The sequence below is a fragment of the Acinonyx jubatus genome, chromosome A3 (assembly GCF_027475565.1).
Source record: "Acinonyx jubatus isolate Ajub_Pintada_27869175 chromosome A3, VMU_Ajub_asm_v1.0, whole genome shotgun sequence".
In the NCBI taxonomy this organism is placed as follows: Eukaryota; Metazoa; Chordata; class Mammalia; order Carnivora; family Felidae; genus Acinonyx; species Acinonyx jubatus.
In genome coordinates this window covers 119224354-119250857 of record NC_069388.1, presented here as the reverse complement: position 1 = coordinate 119250857, position 26504 = coordinate 119224354, and the positions used below count along the sequence as shown (strand labels likewise).

At 35.8% G+C, this 26504-nt stretch overlaps 1 protein-coding gene across 2 annotated transcripts in view; it reads right to left on the bottom strand.

The window, feature by feature from the left end:
• The window catches only part of ATAD2B (ATPase family AAA domain containing 2B), a 162654-nt gene that overhangs the window by 112325 nt on the left and 23825 nt on the right, over positions 1-26504 (bottom strand). For both annotated transcript variants that reach the window (XM_027033279.2, XM_027033280.2), the window contains exons 3-8: positions 22975-23024; positions 22456-22609; positions 21162-21264; positions 19052-19160; positions 16745-16861; positions 14358-14433 (exon numbers count right to left, since the gene is read on the bottom strand). In XM_027033279.2, the coding sequence (XP_026889080.1) occupies positions 14358-14433; positions 16745-16861; positions 19052-19160; positions 21162-21264; positions 22456-22609; positions 22975-23024 (609 nt within the window). The remainder of the gene's footprint in view (positions 1-14357; positions 14434-16744; positions 16862-19051; positions 19161-21161; positions 21265-22455; positions 22610-22974; positions 23025-26504) is intronic.

Sequence of the window (26504 nt, the reverse complement as noted above, 5' to 3'; positions counted from 1 at the left end):
GGTTCCTTGAAAAGCTAAAAATAACACTACCTTATGATCCAGCAATCACCCTACTAAGTATTTACCCAAAGAACACAAGAAAATTAATTCAAAGGGATAAATAGACCCCTATCTTTGTCGCAACATTATTTACAATAGCCAAGATATGGAAAGAGCCCAAATGTCCATCAATTAACAAAGAAGATGTGGTATATATATATACATTGGAATATTATTCATCCATAAAAAAACAATGAAATCTTGCCATTTGCAATGACATGGATGAAGCTAGAGAGTATATTGCTAAGTGAAGTCAGTGAGAGACAAATGCCATACGATTTCATTCAAATGTGAAATTTAATAAACAAAACAAACAAGCAAAGGGGAAAAACTAAGAGAGAGAGAGAGAGAGAAAAAAGTAAGAAAAGACTCTTAACTATAGAGAACTGATGGTTATCAGAGGAGAGGTGTTTTAGAGGATGGGTTAAATAGGTGATGGGGATTAAGGAGTGCACTTGCTCTGATGAGCACAAGGTGATGTATGGAAGTGGTGAATCACTATATTGTACACCTGAAACTTCTATAACATTGTATGTTAGCTAACTGGAATTAAAATAAAAACTTAAAATTAAAAAAAAGTTTATGTAAGAGGACAATGGTAAACTCTGAAAAGAAAGAGTAAAATTGAAAATGGACAGTAGAAAAGATAAGGGAATAGACAGAAACAGACCCTTGCTCAGGGGAAGACGATGTTCAGAATAAGAAACTAATTACTACTAACAAAAAAGATGAGGCCATTATAAAAATTTAAAGTAAAAACCACTATAAAATGCCTTCCTAAATAAAACCAGAATAATTATGTACAAAAATAAATATAAAACACAACAAAAAGAACCACATAGTGAAATTCTATCTGAATTATCAAAAACCTCTCCACAAGGCAAGATCCACTAAAACTAATGGATGAAAAGCAAAAAAGATCTATGCAAAATCTCAAAGAATCTTCCCCAAGATACTTCCCCATTGCTGAATTCTATCAAACATTTAAGGAGGAGAGGCACCTGAGTGGCTCAGTCGGTTGAGCGTACAACTTTGGCTCAGGTCATGATCTCGTGGTTCACGGGTTCAGGCCCTGCATTGGGCTCTGTGCTGACAGCTCAGAGCCTGGAGCCTGCTTCAGATTTTGTGTCTACCTCTGTCTCTGCCCTCCCCCATTCATGCTCTGTCTGTCTGTCTCTCTCTCTCAAAAATAAATAAACATTAAAAAAAATTTGGGAGGGTGTGCCTGGGTGCTCAGTCAGTTGAGCGTCTGACTTCGGCTCAGGTCATGATCCCACGGTTTCTGAGTTTGAGCCCGCATCGGGCTCTGTGCTGACAGCTCAGAGCCTGGAGCCTGCTTTGGATTCTGTGTCTCCTTCTCTCTCTGCCCCTCCCCCGTTTGTGCTCTGTCTCTCTCTGTCTAAAAAAAAAAAAGAATATTTTTAAAATTTTTTTAATTTAAGGAGGAAGTAACGCCAATCTTACACAAACCCTTTCAGAAAGCAAAAGAGAGATATACCTCCTAACTCCATTAATGATACCAGCATAACTAACACCAAAACCCCCAAGGACATTACAAAAAGAGAAAATTACAACCCGACACCTTTCGCAAACAGAAAGAAAAAAAAAAAAAAAAAAAAATCCTGAGAACATTAGCAAATTATATCCAGCAAACAATAAAAGCATATATATCATGACAAAAAAAAAAAGTTTATCCAGAGAATATAATCAATATAATTCACCACATTAACAATAAAAGAGAAATATTATGACCAATTAGAAGAACACAAATCATTTATCAAAATTCAACCTATTATGTAAAAGCTCACAATAAAACAGGAATTGAGGGAAACTTATTCAATCAGAAAGGAGCATCAAAAACAAAACAAACAAAAAACAACCTTCAACAGTCTAATTACTGGAGAAATAGTGAACGTTTCCCTAAAAATCAAGTACAACACATACCCACTCTTACAACTTCTTTTTACCACTGTACCAAGGATCCTAGCGAAACAATAAGGAAAGAAAACTCATAAAGATTGAAACTGCCTCGATTTGCAGATGATATGGTTTATGTAGAAAATATTCAGTAATATACAAAACAACTACTAGAATAACAAAATTTGGCAAGGTCACAGGATACCAAGTTAACAGACAAAACAATTCTGTTTTTAAATCTTAGTAGTAAACAATTAGAAAGTAGTTTTTTTACGCAGTATTTTTTTAATTGTTATTATTTTTGAGAGAGAGAGAGAAAAAGAGAGAGGGGGTGAAGAAAGAGAGGGAGAGAGAGAATCCCAAGCAGGCTCCACACTGTCAGCAAGAGAGAGAGGGAGAGAGAGAGAATCCCAAGCAGGCTCCACACTGTCAGCAAAGAGCCCCACCGCAGGGCTCAAATTAATAAACCATGAGATCATGACCTGAACTGGAATCGAAAGTCAGTTGCTTAACTGACTGAGACACCCAGGCACTCCCAGAGTGGTTTTTTTTTTTAAGTTTTTATTTATTCATTTAAGTAATCTCTATACCCAACATGGAGCTTGAACTCATAACCCAAAGATCAAGAGTCACATACTCTTCTGGGGCACCTGGGTAGCTCAGTTGGTTGGGCATCCGACTTTGGCTCAGCTCATGATCTCACCATTCAGAGTTTGAGCCCCACACTGGGCTCTGTGCTGACAGCTCAGAGCCTGAAGCCTATTTCAGATTGTGTGTGTGTGTGTGTGTGTGTGTGTGTGTGTCTGTCTGTCTGTCTCTCCCGTTTGCATGCATGCTCTCTCTCTCTCAAGAATAAATAAACTTGAAAAAAAAAAAAAAGTCTCATACTTTTCTGACTGAGCCAGCCTAGAAGGTAGTTTTTAAAAGTAATTCCATTGAATCATTAAACATAAAATACTTAAAAATAAATTTAAGATACAGAAAAAACCTCTACACTATAAACTACAAATCATTGCTAAGAGAAATTTCAAAAGACTTAAATGAAATGATATACCATGTTCATGAATTGGCAGGCTAAATATTATTACAATATTGATTCTCCCCATATTGACCTACAGCTTCACTATAGTCCAAACAAAATCCCAGAAGGCTTTTACTATAGAAACTAACAGGGGGTGCCTAAGGTGGCTCAGTCAGTTAAGCATCTGACTTTGGCTCAGGTCATGATCTCATGGCTCAGCTGGTGAGTTCAAGCCCCGAGTTGGGGTCTCTGCTCTCAGCACAGAGCCCACTTCAGATCCTCTGCCCCTTCTCTCTCTGTCCCTCCCCAACTCATTCTTTCTAAATAAATAAACTTAAAAAAGAAAGAAAGAAACTAAGAGGAGCAGGCACCTGGGTGGCTCAGTCACTTAAGCATTTAGACATCCAACTCTTGGTTTCGGCTCATATCACTTATCTCCTGGTTCATGAGATCGAGCCCCACATCAGGTTCTGTGCTGACAGTGCAGAGCCTGCTTGGGATTCTCTCTCTCCTCTCTCTCTCTGCCCCTCCCCAACTCATGCACAAGCACTCATGCTCTCTCAAAATAAATAAACTTAAAAAAAAAAAAGAAAAAGAAAATCAGAAAGAAAAAGAAAAAAAAATTAACAGGGAAGCCTGGCTGGCTAAGTCAGAGGAGTGTGTACCTCTTGACCTTGGAGTCATGAGCTTGAGCCCCAAATTGCACATAGAGATTACTTAAAAAAAAAGAAAAAAGAAAGAAATTAACAAGTTGATTATAACATTTAAATGAAAATGCAATGGACCTAGGATATACAAAGTAATCTTTAAAAAGACGACTAAAGTTAAAGGACTTACAGTACCTGATTTCAAGATGTACTATAAAGCAAAAGAAATCAAGACAATGTGGTAATGCTTGATAAGTAGAACAAAATCCAGAACCAGACCTACATGTATATAGAAAATATATTTTTGACAGAAGTACCAAGCCAATTCAGTGAGGCATCTTTTTCATCAAAAAGTGATGTTGAGATATTGGAAATTCATGTACATAAAAAGAACCACAACTTTTACCTCCTATAATACACAAAGCTAAAACTATAAAACCTCTAGTAAAACACATGGGATAAAAACCTTTGTAATCTTATGGTGGAAGAAAGTTTCAAAAAGCACAAACTATAAAAGAAAAATGGATATTCTGATCTTCATAAAAATTTGAAACCAGTAAGAGATGGACAGTAGATAGTGGGAGTCAGGTTTCTCAATGTCTGAAAGTTACAAGATAAAGGAGAACAGGTTAGAACAAACACTTTGATACTGGATTAGAGTAGCCAACTTCAGTACAAACTAATCTTTAGCTTAACATAGATACAGATGGATACAGAAACAATTATAAATGTGCCTGCACCCATAGGTGAGTGTATATACATACACTATACTAGCTATCTGAGAGGCCTTGTACCAACAAACATACACAGTGTCTAGATCTTGGCTTCTAAATATTATTCCCCAATAAAAGGAAACAGGGCTCCTTAGTGAGATGGCTTATCCTAGAGCTGGGGCATGGAATATACACAATGAGCCTAGCACATGTTGTAATGACAGGAAATAAAGAAGTACTCAAAAAACAAAAGAAGGGAGGCATGTAAACTGGACAGAGGAGACAACCTGAAAAGGCTTCCAACGGCTAAAGCAGGTACAATTTGAATAACAAAATAACGCAGGATTGTATTATAACCCAAAGCATAAAATAAATATGCATGCATCCATACTGATATAAATGATCGTAACAAATATTTTTTAATTGGAGGATGCCAATGTCTTGCAAAAGAATTTCAAGTAATATAGGTAGATACTCCCCCCTCTAGGAGATGGAGCTTTAATTCTCAAACCACTACCTTTCCTTGAAGGTGTGTTAGACTTAGTGGCTCTTTACGTAAAGAACAGACTATGGAAATGGAAAAATCGTACCTTTACAGTGGAGAAATGTGGCAAGCATGACTGTAACCAAGTGATAAAGGTTAACTTAACATTATCAGTGATGTCATATGGATACGCTTCCCCTTGATGTGATACAAGATGGACTGTTTTCTACCTTTCCAAAAATCCCCAACCCCAGTCTAATAAAGAGGAAAACATGATTAGACAACTTGGTGGGACATTCCACAAGATACAGAGACAGGATTCCTCAAGATTATCAAGATCATGAAAAACAAGGAAAGGAAGACAGAAAAACTGTCACAGACCAGAGACTATGGAGACATTAACACTAAATGCAATATGGTACCCTGAATTCAATTCTGCAGCAGAAAAAGAACATTAATGGGGCACCTGGGTGGATCAGTTGGTTAAGAATCCGACTCTTGATTTCAGCTCAGGTCATGACCTCACACTTCGTAGGGTAAAGCCTCATATTGGGCTCTGCACTGTCGGCACAGAGCCTGCTTGGGATTCACTCTCTCTGCCCCTTTCCTGCTTGCGCGTGCTCACACACTCTCTCTCAAAATAAACATTTAATAAATTTAAAGAAAGGAAAGAAAAAGAACATTATTAAAATCCAAATAAATTTTGGAGGTTGGCAAGTAGTCATGTACCAATGTCAGTTCTTAGTTTTAACAAACATGCCACAACATGTTAACAACGACAAAAATTGGGTAAGTGGTATAAGGGAACCTCTATATTACCTTCACAACTTTTCTGCAAAGCTAAAATTGTTCCAAAATTAAAAATTCATTTAAAAAACATTTTAAACATTTGCCCTTTAAAACACATCATTATGAGAACAGATGTCAAGTCAAAGGACAAAGGAAACACTCGCAAAACATATATGTAACAAAACATTTATGTCTAGAATATATTTTAAAAACTCTTGAAACTTGGGGCACCTGGGTGGCTTAGTCAGTTAAGCATCCGACTTGGGCTTAAGTCCTGATCTCGCAGTTCCCGAGTTCAAGCCCCACGTCGTGCTCTGTGCTGACAGCTCGGAGCCTGGAGCCTGCTTCTTATTCTGTGTCTCCCTCTCTCTCTGCCCCTCCCCCACTGATGCTCTGTCTCTCTCTCTCAAAAATAAATAAACATTAAAATAAATAAATAAATAAATAAATAAATAATAAAAACACTTCAAACTCAGTAAGAAGGCAAACAACTTGATTTTAAGATGGCAAAAGATTTAAACACCAACTTTACAAAGAAGATATAAAAATGGCCAATAAGTAAATAAAATGATGCTTAACGTGGTTAAAGCCTCAGGAACAGCGAAGTAAAAACTAAAATGAGATACTAGTATATATTATCAGAATGGCTACAATTGGGGCATCTGGTTGGGGCTGAACTGGTTGAGCGACCAACTCTTGGTTTCAGTTCAAGCCATAATCTCATGGTTTGTGGCTTCAAGCGCTCTCAGGGCAGAGATCAGGATTCTCTCTCTCCCCCTCTCTCTCTACTCCTCTCCCATTCGCTCTCGCTCCCAAAACAGATAAATAGACTTAAAAAAATGGTTAAAATTACACCAAGTGTTGACGAGGATATGAAGCAAATGGAACTCAAACATACTGCTAGTGAAACTGTAAAATGATTACAAAAATTTTGAAGATTGGTAATTTCTTAAAAAGTTAAACATCACCTATCATTAAGACCTACACATTCCACTTATAGCTATTTACCCAAGAGAATTAAAACCTATATCCACAGAAAGATTTACACACAAATATTCACAGCTGCCTTATGCACAATAGTCAAAAACAAGAAAAACCCAAATTTCCATCAAGAAATGACACATTTGGTATGTCTATACAATGAATACTCCTCAGCAATAAAAAGGAATAATCTGCTGACATACATAACAACATGGATGAATCTCAAAAATCATTCTGCTGAGTGAAGGCAGAAGAGTACATACTATATAACAAAACTCTAGAAAATGGAAACAAATATACAGTGACAAAAAGAAGATCAGTGCTTGCCTAGGGTCCGACTGAAAAAGGACATAAAACTTTTGAGGACAATGTAAATGTTCTACATCCTGATTGCAACAGTGAAATCACAACAATACACATCTGTCAAAACTTATCTAATTAAATACCTTAAATTGGCCGGGAGGCAGGCAGGTAGGTGGCTCAGTCGATTGAATGTCTGACTCCTGATTTCCGCCCAGGTGGTCATGGTCTCAAGGTGCATGAGTTTGAGCCCTGCCCTGGGCTCTGAGTGAACAGCGCAGGGCCTGCTTGGGAGCTTCTCTCCCTCTCTCTCTGCCTCTCCCTTTCTCTCTCCCTCTCTCTCAGAAATAAACTTTATATTTATTCTTTATTTTTGAGAGAGAGAGAGAGAGCGAGCGCACAAGCGAGGAGGGGCAGAGAGAGAAGGAGACAGAATCTGAAGCAGGCTCCAGGCTCTGAGCTGTAGGCACGGAGCACGATGCGGGGCTTGAACTCACAGATGGTGAGGTCATGCCCTGAGCTGAAGTCAGACGCTCAACCAACTGAATCACCCAGTGCCCCCAAAGAATAAACTTAAAAAAAAATGTTTTTGTTTTAAATACTTTAAATGGGTACAGTTTATATAAATTATGCCTCAATGAAGTTGATTAAAGAAACACAATAGGAGCCTAACAAGACAGGACTACAAAATGTATGTAGTATTCTAGACAGAATCCTCGAATAGAAAAAGGACATTGGGTAACAACTAAGAAAATATGAATAAAGTATGGACTTTAGTACATAATGTTATATCACTATTAGTTCAATAATTACAACAAATGCACCATACTAGTGATAAGTGTTAATGATAAGGGAAACTGGGTATAGATTATATGGAAACTCACTGTACTAGCTTCAAAATTTTTCTGTCAATCTAAACCTATTCTACAATAAAAAGTTCACTTTTTTAAAAACAGCAAAGGCAAACAAGATTTGTGCATTTCTTTGCGTGTAAATTTTACCTAAAAGAAAAAAAAAACCTAAATAAACACTGAACTTTAGTTACTTGATATACATGCTGAAGAATTTAAGAGAAGTATACTGATGTCTGCAACATACTTAGAAATGCATCTAAAAACTGAGATGGATTGGGAGACTGAGTGGCTCAGTCAGTTAAGCATTCAACTTCAGTTCGGGTCATGATCTCAGAGTTCATGGGTTCAAGGCCCACATTTGACTCCATGCTGACAGCTCAGAGCCTGGAGCCTGCTTCAGATTCTGTGTCTCCATCTCTCTCTGCCCCTCCCCTGCGTGCGCTCTCTCTCTCTCTCTCTCTCTCTCTCTCAAAAATAAACATGAAAAAAAAAATTTTTTAACTAAGATAGATTGACATATGGGTAGAGATATATAGTTGATAAAGAAAGTATAACACAGACTTCAAGCTGTATTACAAAGCTGTAATCATCAAGACAGTATGGTACTGGCACAAAAACACACACTCAGATCAATGGAACAGAATAGAGAACCCAGAAATGGACCCACAAACGTATGGCCAACTAATCTTTGACAAAGCAGGAAACAATATCCAATGGAATAAAGACAGTTTCTTCAGCAAGTGATGCTGGGAAAACTGGACAGCGACATGCAGAAAAATGAACCTGGACCACTTTCTTACACCATACACAAAAGTAAACTCAAAATGGATGAAAGACCTCAATGTAAGACAGGAAGCCATCAAAATCCTCGAGGAGAAAGCAGGCAAAAACCTCTCTGACCTCGGCTGCAGCAACTTCTTACTCAACACGTCTCCAGAGGCAAGGCAAACAAAAGCAAAAATGAACTATTGGGACCTCATCAAAATAAAAAGCCTATGTAGAGCAAAGGAAACAATCAGCAAAACTAAAAGGCAGCCGACAGAATGGGAGAAGATGTTTGCAAATGACATACTAGATAAAGGGTTAGTATCCAAAATCTATAAAGATCTTATCAAACTCAACACCCAAAAAAAAACAAATAATCCAGTGAAGAAATCGGCAAAAGACATGAATACACACTTCTCCAAAGAAGATATCCAGATGGTCAACTGACACACGAAAACATGCTCAACATCACTCATCATCAGAGAAATACGAATCGAAACCACAATGAGATACCACCTCACACCTGTCAGAATGGCTAACATGAACAACTCAGGCAACAACAGATGTTGGCGAGGATGTGGAGAAAGAGGAACCCTTTTGCATTGCTGGTGGGAATGCAAACTGGTGCAGCCACTCTGGAAAACAGTATGGAGGTTCCTCAGAACATTAAAAATAGAACTACCCTACGACCCAGCAATTGCACTACTAGGTATTTATCCAAGGGATATAGGTATGCTGTTTCAAAGGGACACACGCACCCCCGTGTTTATAGCAGCACTATTGACAATAGCCAAAGTATGGAAAGAGCCCAAATGTACATCTGTACATCGACAGATGAATGGATAAAGAAGATGTGGTGTGTATGTGTGTGTGTGTGTGTGTGTATATACACACATGTATATATACACACATGTATATATGTATACACACACACACACACACACACACACACACACACAATGGAGTATTACTTGGCAATCAAAAAGAATGAAATCTTGCCATATGCAGTGACGTGGATGGAACTAGAGGGTATTATGCTAAGCGAAATTAGTGAAAGACAAGTACCATATGACTTCACTCATATGAGGAATTTAAGATACAAAACAGATGAACATAAGGGAAGGGAAACAAAAATAATATAAAAACAGGGAGGGGGACAAAAACATAAAAGACTTTTAAATATGGAGAACAAACAGAGAGTTACTGGAGGGATTGTGGGAGGGGGGATGGGCTAAATGGCAAGAGGCATTAAGGAATCTACTCCCGAAATCATCGCTGCACTATATGCTAACTTAGATGTAAATTAAAAAAATAAATTAAATAAAAATTAAGAAATAAATAAAATAAAAACAAAAATAAAAAAAGAAAGTATAAAATGAAACTGTAGAATCTTTGTGGTGGGTATGCCAGTATTCACTATAAAATTCTTCCAACTCTTCTAGATATTTGAGAATTTCCATGAGAAAATGTTGAAGAAAGAAATATCACACAGTGAAATGCTTAAGACCATAAAAACCAAACAAAAGTAAGATAAAATAACGGAAGTAAAAACAACAGTCACATCAACAAATGGAAATAAATGTGACACAATTATGAAAATAAGATTTTTAGACTGAATCTCAAATCAGAACATAGCTCAGGGCAGCTGGCTGGCTCAGTCAGTTAAGCGTCTGACTCTTGGTTTCAGCTCAAGTCATGATCTCACAGTTTGTGAGATCAAGCGCCTGCATCAGGCTCCCCACTCAGCATGGAGCCTGCTTGGGATTGTCTCCCTCTCTCTCTCTCTCTCTCTATCCTTCTCCCACACATGCACACACACACGCTCTCTCTAAAAATAAATAAATAAAACTTTAAAAGCAAAATCAGAACATGGCTCTATGCTGAAAACAGGAGATGTTTAATGTGATTCAGAGAGATGAGAAATAAAAGAACCAAAAGTATACAAGCCAAACAAAGATATGGGTAAAAACCTAACATCAGACTATAAATTAGTATAAAAGAAATAAATGAAACAAAGTAGAATTTTTTTAGTGTTTATTTATTTTTGAGAGAAAGAGACAGAGACAGAGTGGGATGGGGCAAAGGCAGAGAGAGAGAGAGAGAGAGAGAGGGAGACAGTATCTGAAGCAGTCTCCAAGCTCGGAGCTGTCAGCACAGAGCCGAACCTGGGACTCAAACTCACAAACTGCGAGATCTTGACCTGAGCCAAAGTCAGGCACTTAACCAACTGAGCCACCCATGCACCCCAAAGGGAGAATATTTTCAAAGGCAAAATGACAAATTCATAATAAAGTTTCTGACTGTAAGTAGTTATGGGCAACTCAACACAGCAACAACACCCAAAAAGCAAAACTTATAGCACGCAAAAGGAGAAAGGGATATAGACATCCTAGTACTAGGAAGACTTTAATTCACCCTTTCCATCCACATCCAAAGTGAAAAGTAAGAATACAAAATGAACAAAAGTACAATAATAAAGGCAACCTAAAAAATATGATAAATAACATACTTAATTGAGTTTCAACCTGTGGTTTAAAAATAAAGAATATTTCTTTTCAAATGCCTATAGACTATATATTCAACCACAAGGAAACTTCACTAAGTACAATACAAACAACATTCTCTAATCACAGTGCAACAAATATAGAAATTAATTACAAAATCATAAAACAAAAGGCACTTGCATCTAAAAGATTCAACATTAGAAAATCTATTAAAATAATTAATAAATCTTAATAATAAATCTGAGATGAAAGATCTCCATAGACCTTAACAATTTGAACACATTCGATCAATATTCTTGTTTTGATTTTTTTTTTTTTAAGAAAATTCAAGTATTTAAAAAACACATAAATCTTTGGGGCACCTGGGTGTCCTTAGGTTAAGCATCTGACCCTTGATTTCGGCTCAAGTCATGATCTCCCAGTTCATGAGTTCTAGCTCCCGCACTGACAGCACAGAGCCTACTTGTGATTCTCTCTCTCGCTCTCCTCTCTCTCTCTCTCTCTCTCTCTCTGCCCCTCCCCTGCTCATGCATGCTCTCTCTCTCTCAAAATAAATATTTTAAAAATAAATAAATAAAATAAAAAATACATAAACCTTTAACATGACAAAAGTACATCTTTCTTAAGCATCAATCATAACATGGACAAGCTAGGAGAATCCCCAATAAAGAAGAGGGGTACACAAAATTAATATGCTGAAATTGTTATATATATGAATCAGAGAGAAAATATAATGGAAAAACGAAATATAATGAGAAAATATAATGAAAAAAAAGACAAGGGAATCTCACAAAAGCAACAGAAAAAGTAAGTTAGGTAAGAAAAAATTAACAATAAATGTGCAAGAACCACACATAACACTTTAAAACATAACTGGATAATATTAAAAACAAAAATAACACAAATAATGTAAAATCACATTCAAAGGAAATTTAAGGGATTAGTTATAAATATTACAACATATTAAAAAGCCTCAACAACTTAAACAGTATTCAATATGAATGGAAAAAATATCCAGAAGCAGAGCAAAACATGTAATCTGATATATGATAAATGTGGCAAAGAGAATCGATGGAGAAATCATGAACTGATTCAATAAATGAGCTTGGTAAAACTCATTTTTCCATCTGTGAAAAAAAGTTGGATCTGTACTACAAATCTTACACCATAAAATTCAAATGAATCAAAATTTAAAAGTAAAAAAATGGTATCATATGTTTTCACTCTTATGTGGATCCTGAGAAACTTAACAGAAGACCATGGGAGAAGGGAAGGAAAAAAAAAAGTTAGGAGAGGGAGGGAGCCAAACCATAAGAGACTCTTAATAACAGAATAAACTGAGGGTTGATGGGGGGTGGGAGGGAGGGGAGGGTGGGTGATGGGCATTGAGGAGGGCACCTGTTGGGATGAGCACTGGGTGTTGTATGGAAACCAATTTGACAATAAATTTCATATTATAAATAAATAAATAATAAAAACCGTGAAAAAAGTGATACCATAAAAATAAACAAAGATGAACTCCTTGAAAACTTTGGATTTGGGTAGGTTTTTCCAACTATGATTTGAATCTAGCGGCATCTGGGTATTTCAGCAGCGTCTGACTCTTGATTTCTGCTCACGTCATGATCTCACAGTTCATGAGTTTGAGCCCCACGTCAGACTCTGCACTGACAACATGGAGCCTGGTTGAAATTCTCTATCTTCCTCTCTGCCTCTTCTCTGCTCATGCATGCCCGCTCTCTTTCAAAAATATTTTTTTAATAAAATAAAATAAAATCTAAAAGCCTTAAAGAAATAGTTTGATGAATCTGACTACATAAAAATAAAAACCTCTTGGTAAAGATAACTGAAAACAATGTCAAAAAAAGACAAAGTCTGAACCAAGGAAAAACACTGGCAATTTATGACAAAGGACTAATCTCTTCAGGATGTAAAAAAACTACTTAAAGTAGATAAAAGAAAAACAATCTATTAGAAAAATAGGTAAACTTTGTACACGTTTCAAAAAAAGGAAAAACAAATGGCTTTTAAACATATGAAAAAATGCTCTGATGAGATACAGAAATTTTAAATAAACCAAGATCTCCTTTTCAACTCTCAGACTGGCAAAAATGCTAAAGTTTAAAAATACATTTTGTTTGTAGAAACATGGGAAAATAGGCCCTTTCATACACTACTTGGTGGTTTGCAAACTAATCAAAGTTACAATCTCCTATTCCCTTTAACTCTGAGATCCAACTTCTGTGAATTTACCCTACATCTGTAAACATGTAAAATGAAGATTGTGCAAGGCTATTCATTATGTCATATTTTGTAATAACAAAGACCACAACATCTCTCAATAAAGGACTAATTTAAATATTAGAGTATATCTATAAATGTAATAGGTAACTATAAACATAAATGTGAAATTTCACTATACAGAAATGAAAAGACAGTTAAAATGAATTAAGTGAAAAAAACAAGGTATAAGACAATGTGCACAATATATGTTGTGTAAAAAGAAGGGCTAACAATGTGTAAGTACACATACATGTATATGAACATATGTTACTATGGGAGAGTGAGAGACTACTAAAACTAGAAAAAAAGAAGCTCTTCATATCTATTTTAAAATTTTTATTAATTGTATATTCCATGAGTATACTACCTTTTCAGAAAACAATAGATAAGACAGTTTCAAAACCAGTGTCCTTTGTATCTATATATAAAAGAAAGGGCAAAAGGGGGGAAAAAAGGTAGGAAAGACTAACTGAACCAGTGTTTCAAATGAAAGCAATGTGAGTGGTTTAGATTCAACTCTACCAAGAGAGCAGAGAGGTATGTAGCATTAGGGAACATAATTGTTAAAACAGTAACTATTCCAGGCAAACTGAACCAGGAAGAAAATAGTCACATGTAGCATAATAACTACTAGTCACTAATTAAAAAAATAAAGATATTGGGGCACTGGGCGGCTCAGTCGGTTGAGCATCCAACTTCAGCTCAGGTCATGATCTCACAGTTCGTGAGTTCGGGCCCGGCATCAGGCTCTGTGCTGACAGCTTGGAGCCTGGAGCCTGCTGCGGATTCTGTGTCTCCCTCTCTCTCTATCCCTCCCCAGCTCACTCTCTCTCTGTCTCTCTCAAAAATAAATAAACAAACATTTAAAGGAAAGAAAGCAAAGAAAGAGAAGCAAAGAAAAGCAAAGAAAAGAAAGAAACCATTTAGTCCCTCATTGGCATTATTAACACTATCAATACCTATATTCTAATTATGAGAAATTTTGTTATATATTATTTAAAGGATATATCTAAATGACAGATATGATTATTTCCTCCTTTTGAAAACCAACAAAACATACCTGATATGGCTTCTTCTTGCTGGAGATCTGTGAATATCAAACAGCGTGTTTTCTCTCTTTTTTTGATGAGCTGGGACTTAAAGAAAATAAAAAAGGACAACACAGAAATAACTAATAAAAATTGATAAACTGATGTTATCAAAGGAGTAGAAATTACTTCTGTTAACTTTCTGAATGGAAGCTAGTCACAGGTGTTCAAGTTCCAAATACTATCTAGAAGGAGCACAACAAAAATAAAAACTTTGTGGATACCTTAAGTTGCAAGTAAACACTCTAAAAAGATGTTAAATTAAGTATTTGTGACTTTTGGTTAAACAAAGATTTTTTTTGGTTACCACACCAAAAGCATAATCCATTAAAAAAATTAATAAATTGGAGTTCATCAAAATTACAAATTCTACTCTTTGAAAGACACTAAGAAAATAACTGAAAGAAATAAGAAAACAAAAGAAAATAAAAGAAATAAGCTGCAGACGGACAAAATATTTGCAAATCACATATCTGATAAAGGACCGATACCCAGAATACATAATGAACTCTCAAAAAACTCCATATTAAGAAAATAAACAACTCAATTGGAAAAAGCGGGCAAGAGATTTGAAAAGACACTTCACCAGAGATAACACTGGCAAATCAGCACATAAGATGCTCAGTGTCATTGAGGAAATGTAAATTAAAACTACAATAACTATGTGTTAAAATTAATTTCAACAAGTTGACTGTAGCAAGTGTTGGCAAGAGAATGGTGCAACTGGGCTCCCATACACTCTCAGGGAGAATCTAAGTGGTACAATCACTTTGGAAAACAGTTTGGCAATTTCTTAGCATATTAAACATACCCTAATCACAAAACCCAGCTTTCCACTCCTCAGTGTTTATAAGAAAAATGAAAAAATATGCTCAAAGACTTGCACGTGAATGTTCACAACTTATTTATGCTAAATATTAGAAATGTCAATAATCCAAATATCTACCCACAAATGAATGTATAAACAAATTATGATATACCCATACAATGGAAAGCTACTCTGTACAAGAAGAAACACATTGTTATATTCAACAACATGCATGAGTCTTAAAATTATGGTGAGTGAAAGAAAGACAATAAAGAGTATATTGTACATAAAATTCAAAAGAGTGTAAACTAATCTATGGTTATAGAAAGCAAATCAGATCAGCGACTGCCTCAGGATTGGGATGCAGATGGCATAAGAAGGTTAGAAGGAGATTACAAACAGGCAGAAAGATATTTTGGGGGCTGATAAACATGTTCACTACCTTGATGGTAATGATAGTTTCATAGGTGTATATCTAAGGTATTTCCAACTTGTCAAACTACATGTTAAATATGTGCAACTGCAGTAAACTGTATTTCATTCATACCTCAATATTTTTTTTAATCTAAAAAGAAATGATTCAGAATCTTTTTTTCTATCTTTACACATCTCCCCCATTATTAACAAGGCTATCTGTGATAATGGCTCCTAACTGGAGTAATGTCTGCACACCTAGGCTGCATGTACTAGAGGGCTGCCATACTAACTCTGATTAACTCCTTCCAGAGAATCCAACATCGTTTTAGAGCATAAGAGTTTGAGTATCTCATACAAATATCTCAGTCCTTCCTTAAATACATTATGCTAAGCGAAAGAAGCTAGACACAAAAGGTCACAAAAAAAGCAAATCTATAGACAGAAAGTACATTAATGGTTGCCAGGAGCTGGGGGGATGAAAGTGTAGAAGTACAAAAATATTCTAGAATTAAACAGTGGTGATGACTGCATAATCCCTGTAAATAAACTCAAAACCAGTGAATTGGGGCACCTAGGTGGCTCAGTCAGTTAAGCACCCAACTTCAGCTTGGGTCATGATCTCGAGGTTCCTGAGTTCGAGCCCTGCATCAAGCCCCACGTCAAGCCCCATGTTGAGCTCCGCACTGCAAGTGTGGACCCTCTTGGGATTTTCTCTCTGCCTCTCCCCTACTCACACTTTCTCTCTCTCTCAAAATAAATAAACTTAAAAAAACAAATAAAGAGTATTAAATAAACAAACAAATAAATAAATAAAAACTTTAAACTCCACAACACTTATATTTTTGAAGGGGTGGTACAGAATAAGCTACTCAACTACAAAACGAAGTTATTCAGGGGCGCCTGGGTGGCTCAGTCGGTTGGGGTCCAACTTCGGCTCAGGTCATGATCTCACAGTCCATGAGTTCAAGCCCTGTGTCGGGCTCTGGGCTGACATCTCGGAGCCTGGAGCCTGCTTCAGATTCTGTGTCTCCCTCTCTCTGACCCTCCCCCATTCATGCTCTGTCTTTCTCTGTCTCAAAAATAAACATTAAAAAAAAATTAAAAAAAGAAACAAAGTTATTCACCATTTCTTACCTATTGGAGGTGCTTGGTATCTATCCACTGTTTTTCTTTGTCTCAAATTGTATGGTCTATCATTTTCTTCTCCTTCTGCCTCCTCAACTTCTATGTCTCCATCCTCCTCTTGAGATTCTAGTTTCCCCCACACAAAAGAAAAGAAGAACTGTTTTAATCCACAAGGAATGGTTCACTCTAGAACTGAATATTTACATTTTATCTTTTACTTTTTCTGCACAGGTAACATTTAAATGTGTCAACATTTTATGATACAGCATGTATCACTACAATTAAAAACCAACCTAGATAGATGTAAAAAAAAAAAAAAAAAGTCTTTCCAACAAATAATACAGTTCTCTGCTAAATAACCTAGGTATTCTTATGATCTTTCAATCTCTTTGGTCATACAAAGGTATAATAGAAGACAAATCAAAATTTTACTAGAGCAAACTTCATTTTAATGCCCAGTTATCCACCAGTGAATAATGTTAGTATTCAAATACCACTCGGTAGTTCAAAAAAATTTGCTTACAAGATAATTACTAATGTTACAGCAAGAGCAATTTTTGTTGGCAATACAATGGTTTGTTAGGCCTGCTGACAAGAGATAAACACAAATTAGTTCTATTTTGGTAGGAAAATGTAGGTAGGAATTGGGAGGGAGCACGAAGCAGATTTCTGGGGTGTTAATACGTTTATTTCTTGACATAAGTGATCACTTTATAATTCACCTAACTATACACTTAAAAATAAATTATAATATACATAAATCTTAAAAGCTTATTTAAAAATAAATTATAACATACATAAATCTAAAAGTTTATTTTTAAAAAGTGGTTTGGCTATAGCTATGATATGACATCCATTTATAGTTTAAAATAAAAGTCTGGGGTGCCTGGCTGGCTCAGTCATACAGCCTATGACTCTTGATCTCATGTTTGAGTTCAAGCCCCACATTGGGTGTAGAGATTACTTTAAAATAAAATCTTTTAAAAAATTAATTAAGTCATAGGAAAATTTATTGGTTTATGGTCTCCAAATGCAATACACTTTGTGATTAACTTTTTAACCATAGGAATTATCAATATAACACAACCATATTAAAGCACAGGAAAAACCGTAAAACCACTAGTGATACTGAGTGAAATAGGATACTAAAATGCAAAGCACTTTATATTTTAGTCATGACATCTGAAAGCATATTCTAAGTTTATAAATATTTTTATTATTAAGTTCTAGACAAAAATCACCAAATATAGTATTATCTAAATTACTCCTACCCAAATAAATCTCCTTAAACCTTCGAAAAATATTGCTTTTTGAGAAACACCTGCACTATAACACACTATTTATTATGGGAAGAAATTCTAAACATGGCAAATCTACTTTGAAAACTCTATAAAGGTGTTCAGTTAATGAAAAGGCAAAAATCACATTATAAATCTGTCTCGCCTATACTGATTTTCTCCAAAGGAAGCAATATAGAGGTTCTAACTGTAACAACAATATTTGCTCAATAAAGCACTTTCATTAGAAATATCAGCTCTTCAAAACTTGCTAATAACATATTAATTAGAGAATTTGAGAAAGAAACCCATTCCTGTCCATCAAAGTTATACACGTAGTAGGAACTAGTAAGATTTCCTTGTAAAATAAAACTATCCTTCATTTACAATACACCAAATCTTCTGAAAATCCATTTCAATGAAGATTAACACCTACAGAATTAAAACCTATAGTGTGCTAGTCATGGATTTATAATCTTTGGGGCAAATGTACTTTCATCATGTTCCTAGCCGCAGCCCCACAAATTCAGCTGGGTTCTTTAGTTCAGAACCCAGACAAGCCTTGGAAAAGAGCAGTACCACTCCCTCCACTAGAACTAGCAGTCCCTCTTTCTTTAAATTTTACCACTGACTCCTCAGTCCATAACTAAATTTGGGACCCAAATAATCAGAGATTCAGAGAATACGGTAGAAGGTGACTGTGGATAAGGGCTTCCAATTAGAAACACAAAAGAAGCCTCACCTAACAACAAATCAGCTCATGGCAAATGTCACCAGATTAGGTCACTGGAAGGCTACCAATAGCTAGCTACAAATAAGATAAATTACATAAAGGTGTATAGTGTAAAGGTGTTTTTCCAAATGAAGGTGAAAACTCAGAATGCCAATCAAATAAAAAAATTATTCCAAATTACACAATACAGACCTCTAAAGCCAAAAATCACCCACTCAGCAATATTACGTGTGTATTACTTGTATATAATTTTCTTCCCTCCCCCCTGAACTCTGTAGTATTTATTTCATAAGGTGCTTTACAAACCTTCTTCTTCGCCCTCAGTAGACACTTCATGATGATTTTGTATCCCATAACTATTTCTTCTCAGTGACTTTCTTCGCCTTTTCACTCTTGAATACATATCCATGTTTTCCTGTTAAAGAGAAAAATCTGTCAAATATTAACATGGAATTTATTCCTGGCTATAAGTATCATTAACCTAAGGGATATGACCACTCTTGAAATTTACTGAGCACCTATTTGCAAGACACAGATTCATGAAAAACGGAGCTTCCTGAAATCAATAAATGTAAAGGTCAAGAGGAAAAATAAAACAAACTTACAAAATATTTGAAAATTTAAAACTACAGTGCCATGAACACACTTTCTCCCTCAAGCAAATTATAGCCTAGTAGGATGGAGTAAGATAAGTCACAGGTAACTATAAAACAAAGTAAAACAAGTTAAATGCCATAAAAAAAAAAAAAAAAGGTACAATGTAGGAGAGCCTGGGTGGCTCAGTCAGTTAAGTGTCCAATTCTTGATATTCGGCTCAGGTCATGACCTCACAGTTCTTGAGTTCAAGCCCCATATCAGGCTCTGTGCTGACAGCTCAGAGCCTGGAGCCTGCTTGGGATTCTGTCTCCCTCTCTGCCCCTCTCCTGCTTGCACTCTCTCTCTCAAAAATAAATAAATGTTAAAATAATATTTTTTAAAAAATAAGAAAGGTAGTAGGGGGGCCTGGGTGGCTCAATTGGTTAAGTGTATGACTCTTGATTTCGGCTCAGGTCATGATCTCACGATTCATGGGTTCTAGAACTGCATCAGGCTCTGCACTGACAGCACAGATTCAATCCCTTGGGATTCAATCTCTCCCTCATTCTCTGTCCCTCCCTTGTGTACGCTCTCTCTCTCAAAAATAAATAAACATTTTTAAAAAAATGCTTTAAGGGGCGCCTGGGTGGCTCAGTCAGTTGGGTGTCCGACTTCAGCTCAGGTCACGATCTCACAGCTCATTAGTTCGAGCCCCGCGTCGGGCTCTGTGCTGACAGCTCAGAGCCTGGAGCCTGCTTCGGATTCTGTGTCTCCCTCTCTCTACCCTCCTCTGCTCGTGCTCTGTCTCTCTCTGTCTCAAAAATAAATAAACATTAGCGGCTCCTGGGTGGTTCAGTCGGTTAAGCGTCTGACTTCGGCTCAGGTCATGATCTCGCAGTTCATGAGTTCAAGCCCCACCTCAGGCTCTGTGCTGACAGCTCAGAGCCTGGAGCCTGCTTTGGATTCTGTCTCCCTCTCTCTCTGCCCCTCCCCTGCTCACGCTCTGTCTCTGTCTCAAAAATAAATAAACGCTAAAAAAAAATTTTTTAATAAATAAACATTAAAAAAATTTAAAAAGACTTTTAAAAAATGCTTTAAAAACAAAAAAGGTACAACGTACTCTAGAATTCAGAGAGATGATCCTCTTGTTGCTAAGGGGAAGGGAGGCAGCATTTGAGACGAACCATGAAACAAAGGTAGGACTACAGCAGTCCCTAACCAAAAGTATTACCAGAAGTAAAAGATAAAGGAAGAATTATTTGTTTATACTTGGGCAATAGTGTGTGAGAAGATAAAGTTGAATCCTGATTATGAAGGTCAAGGTATTTCTAATTAATTCAGTACACAATAAAAAGAACATCAAAGGTTCAGATCAGAAAAGTAACAGAATCAGGGGCGCCCCGGTGGCTCAGTCGGTTGAGTGTCCGACTGTGGCTCAGGTCATGATCTCACAGTTCGTGGGTTCAAGTCCCGCATCAGGCTCTGTGCTGACAACGTGAAGCCTGCTTGGGATTCTTTCTCTCCTTCTCTCTCTCTCAAAATAAATAAACTTAACTTAAAAAATAAAAAAAAAAAAGAAAAAGAAAAAGAAAAGTAACACAATCAGAGCCGTACTTTAAGATAACTGTTCTGGCAAAAGTGTAGGGAATCTTTTGGGAAAGGTTGCAGCAAATACAGTTAAGGATAGAAGAAGAAAACATAAAATCCCAAACTAAAGAGGAACCAAAGAAAAGGAACAATTCTGTTAATTTAAGAAAATCTAGTGCTGCTCACTCTCCGTCTGAATCCCTCAACCAAAATAAAAAATATTTGCAAAGGTTGTTAAAGTAAATATACTCACAAATTCTGTATCTGTCCACATTCTAAGTCGTTCTACTTCTCCTGACCGACGATTCCGTCTGATGTTAATGTTGTCCATTTCCTGTAGTACAGCTTCAGCAGTACTACAATCACATAATAAAACTAGGATTTAGACAATTGTGAGACCACATGTGGCATACACATGAAAGAGTACTCTTCATCAAAGCATAATTTAATTATCTCTGATATGTAACTGTAGATAGCATCCTAATTAAACATCTTTCTGAATCAGCAGCCATCAGAAGATAATGTCCCCCCTAAAAATCCAGAACATCTTCTACCTTAATATATTTAAAACTTACAAAATAGAACTTTTGTTCATAATACTCCAAATATTTAACTCCACAGTGCCACTATAAATAACTACTAGATCCAAGGCAATGAAAATAATAATAATAATTCAATCTTTTTATTTGAAGATGGTGTTAAGAAAATTTATAGGATAAACAATCTGTAAAAAGTTTAAAGCCAACATAAGGTTAACCGAACAGATATTTTTTAAAAATTAGAGAACACTGACCTCCATGAAATACAGGCTGGCATTACCACATTTTACCTTTTAAACACATTTATATAGTACTTACTATGTGTCTAGATAATGATCTAAGTACTTAACAAATAATAACTAATACTCAAACTTGACATTACCACTATAGAATATAATTTCTTCTCTTCTAAAATAGGATTGTACTGACCTGCCCTCTCAAGGCCACTGCAAGGATTAAGTAGGATAATTTATCATCTGAGAAGAAAAATTTCATTGAATGTAGATACTGAGCAATCGACTAGGCTCATTCACTAGCTATATCCCATATACCCAGTCTCAAAAAACCTTTAATTCAAAATCTTGACTAAGCAAAACTATACTTACTACATATCAATAATGGAACCTAATGTTGTTTGAAAATTGTCAAAAACAAATTGTTAATGAACAAATAATAAAGGACTAGAACAGTGAAGACAGAATAAAATTATTTTCTATACTATTTACACACAAGAGCTTAAAAAGGAGGAGAAAAATTTAGCTATTACATAAACTACTAAAACTAATAAACTGACTAGAAACTGATAGTAATTGCTAATCACTGCTAATTCAAAGTAAGTTTTAAAATAATTACATTTATCGCTAAGTCACTGCTTATTTTTTAAAACATAACAAGCTTAAAAATCAATGGTTTTTTCAAATCTGAAATTTGATTTTGAAATTTTGAAATCTGAAAAATCAAGTGAATAAATTAATTAAATGAAACTGCTTACTGTTTAAGCATTCATACCTATTTACTAGTTGATCAAATAACAAACTCTGGTTCACGCTTTCGAATCTGTTTTTCCTGGAACGACAACTTTTTCTGACTTCCATGTCACCATTTATACAAGAAAGGTCCCCATCTCCCTTCTTTTCCCCTCGAAGGGGATGGCTTCGAAGGGCTACAAGAAGAGAGAGATTTACATTTCAAAGTACAGAGTATAAAAAGAAAAAAAGAAAAAATACATCAAAAATTACTTTTAAAAGACTACAAAAAATTCAATATAACCTCTTAAATAGTTTTAATCTCCAATAATCTATACTTTTGATAACTGTTTATAACCCGTCATAATAATTTAAATTATTTCATTTGTACTGATTTCTCAATGTTTAACAATTACATAAGTATTCGCTATGACTGAAATCCAGTCATTTCCAACGATATGCTAAACATTCTAGTAAATCACTGTTTTACCCCACTTTAACACTTACTCTAATAACATTAGTAAGAATTTCAATACTAACCATTTCATAACAGAATACTCACATAAGCTACTATGTCCGTTTGGTAATGTAGCACCAGGCTGAGAAGTTAACCTAGAACACAATTATATTTAATATGCAAACACATCAACATTCATTTAAAGAAGCAAGAAACGTAATACTGGTGGAATCATTTTAATCTTTAAAATGTCAGCAATATTACTTTTTAATATTAAAGACAACATCTTTTTTTACTCTAAGATTGGTAATGCACCAATTAATAAAATATACTAGCTAAGCATCATTTCATTACCTCAAGAAAAGCTTTAATAACAGATTAAAAATTGAACTTACTCTGTCTTCAACTCTATAAAGTCCAAAGAAGAAGCTTAACATGTAGTATAAAGTTAACTGATATTATAAGCAGCAATGGTTACAGACATTTATTATTGGTTTTGGTTAACAAAATAAAATTCAAACAGTGACAAATTTATTCAAACAATAGACTGTAAGAAGAAAAAAGTCTTTGAACACCAAAACTATTTAATAATTTCTCCAATATATTTAATTCACATTCTAACCCACCAAATGAAAACTTAGCTAATTTCTCAAAACAGTCACTGTACAATTCTCCCTTTTGGGTGGAGGAAAAGAAATGTTAATTCAGCAGGAAGATACTTAAATGATCATCAAAACATCAAGACTTAAAAAATTCACAGTATGCTTTGTGAAAACAAAAACTAAATTACTACATAATAAAAGAAGTGTCGATGTAAACTAAGATATTTCTAAAATACCCAACAATTATTATTTTCAAAAATTAAGAAAAATGGAAAGGACATTCAGAAAAAAGTAAATACATGATCTTCTGTATGGTTTGCACAAAATTCTCTTTTAATGGAAGTATACTTGATACACAGTATTATATTAGTTTTAGGTGCATAACATAGTGATTGGACAAGTCTATACGTTATGCTGTGCTCATTACTAGTGTAGCTACCCTCTCACCACACAACACCACTACAACACCACTGACGCTATTCTCTATGCTGTGCCTTCTATTCCCATGACTTATTCATTCCATAAGTGGACGCCTGTATCTCCCGCTCCCGTTTGTACACATTTTCTTAACAAAAATATTCTGTTTTTGGTTACTCCAGCACTTTTCATGTTCAATTTTAAATGTTAAATATTAAATGTTAATGATAAATGCCCCTGCCTAATAAAGGTCATGGATCAGATGATTAAAGGATATACACAAAAACTCAAGCTGTTACATGTACACATACTGTCAAAAACAAAAACACTCCAGCCCTCCTTTCCCCCAGAAAAAAACAAAACTACCTTGTTCTAATATACTACACCTCTTCAAAGTATTTCATTTTTAGTACCTTTGTATACAAAGTACACTATAAAGTAATGAAATTGGTATATTAACAGGTCTTTCCTTAGAAGATTATACATGTCAAATTCTCGGGAACCCACTTAAAACCACACAGAAAAGTCAATTTTACTACGTCATAAATCTACTTTGACTTTGAACCTAACATAATACTAACTCAGTATGATGAGTTTACTTACAAGCACGGGCTCAAAATGAATTTTAGCATATGCAAAAACCAAACGACTGAAATTTTACATATTTAAATTATCCAAAAAAAATAAGATGCTAACCTTGAAATAATTCTACAAAAGAAACCTAAAACTTTCTGAACAGTAACATCACTGGGAAAAAAAAGTACAATTAGCCTTTGTGTCCCTCTGAAGAAGACAATGATTACTTGGCTTTTACTTCATTGCTAATGAAATCTGTTTTAAAAAGGAAAAATAAAAACTTACTCTTCAATCAATCCAATTATCTTACAATCATAGATTATCATTTTTCCATTACCATTTCTCTTTATAAAAATGAAAAACAAGAAAGAGACAGAATATTAAATATCTGGATATGAAGAGAACACTAGAATTTTAAGAGTTGGCCTTCCTGTATAATAATACATAAGCCTAAAAAGCCCCATGAATCAAAGTTCCCAAAAGTTAATCGCTTAAAATGTAACTAGGTGAGTTCACTGTTTAAATGAAAGCTCCTGGAGCACCTGGGTGGTTCAGTCGGTTAGGCATCTGACTCTTGATTTTGGCTCAGGTCATGATCTCACAGTTCATGGGATCGAGCCACACGTCAGACTCTGTGCTGTCAGGAGAGCTCATTTGGTATTCTCTCTCTCCCTCTCTCTCCACCCCTCCTCCATTCTCTCTCTTTCTCGCTAATTAAATAAATAAAATAAACAAACACATTTTTAAATAAAAATTGTTCTGCCAATCAACAGTAATTTCTTTTTTTTTTTTTTTTAATGTTTACTTTTGAGAGATAGGCAGACAGACAGAGTGTGAGCTGGGGAGAGGCAGACAGAGAGAGGGAAACAGAATCCCAAGCAGGTTCCAGATTCTGAGCTGTCAGCACAGAGCCCGATGCGAGGCTCGAACCCACGAACCGCGAGATCATGACCTGAGCCACAGTTGGACGCTCAACCGACTGAGCCACCCAGGTGCCCCCACAGTAATTTCTTTTAAAAATTTAGTAGTCAAGGGCGCCTGGGTGGCTCAGTCGGTTGAGCGTCCGACTTCGGCTCGGGTCATGATCTTATGGTTCGTGAGTTCGAGCCCCGCATCAGGCTCTGTGCTGACAGCTTGAGCCTGGAGCCTGCTTCAGATTCTGTGTCTCCCTCTCTCTCTGCCCCTGCCCTGCTCACACTCTGTCTCCGTCTCTCAAAAAAGTGAATAAACATTAAAAATATATATTTTTTTTTAATTTAGTAGTCATTACAAAGTCCTTTAGGATTCATTATTTTTCATGGTTAAGACTAATTCTTGTATATATTCACTTTTCCCCCAAATGAATTATATTTTTAGCACAGTTTTTTTGAAAGAACTTTAATAATTTTATTTTAGGTGCTCATCATAGATTATCAAAATAAAGGAATCAGGATTCTTAGGCTCATGACATAAAAACAAATACAATCCTTCAAATAAATCCTGATTTTCATATTTACACTATCTCAAAATCTAAAGTATTTACAAGGTTTCCTTAAAATTCAGTTCTGTTGAAGCTAATAGGTCAAACAGCATTTTCTATTTGGGTCATCTGAAACACCAAAATAGGGGCGCCTGGGTGCCTCAGTGGATTAAGCGTTCGACTTCAGCTCAGGTCATGATCTCACCACTCATGAGTTCAAGCCCCACATCAGGCTCTGCGCTGACAGCTTAGAGCCTGGAGCCTGCTGTGGATTCTGTGTCTCCTTCTCTCTCTGCCCCTCTCCCACTCACACTCTGTCTCTTTCTCTCAAAAAAAATAAATAAATAAACATTAAAAAAAAATTTTTTAGGGGCATCTGTGTGGCTCAGTCGGTTGGGCGTTTGACTTCAGCTCAGGTCATGATCTCACAGTTGGTGGGTTCGAGCCCCGCATCAGGTTCTGTGCGGACAGCTCAGAGCCTGAAGCCTGCTTCAAGTTCTGTATCTCCTCCTCTCTTTGCCCCTCCCATGCTCATGCTCTGTCTCACTCTGTCTCTCAATAATAAAATAAATGTAAAAAAA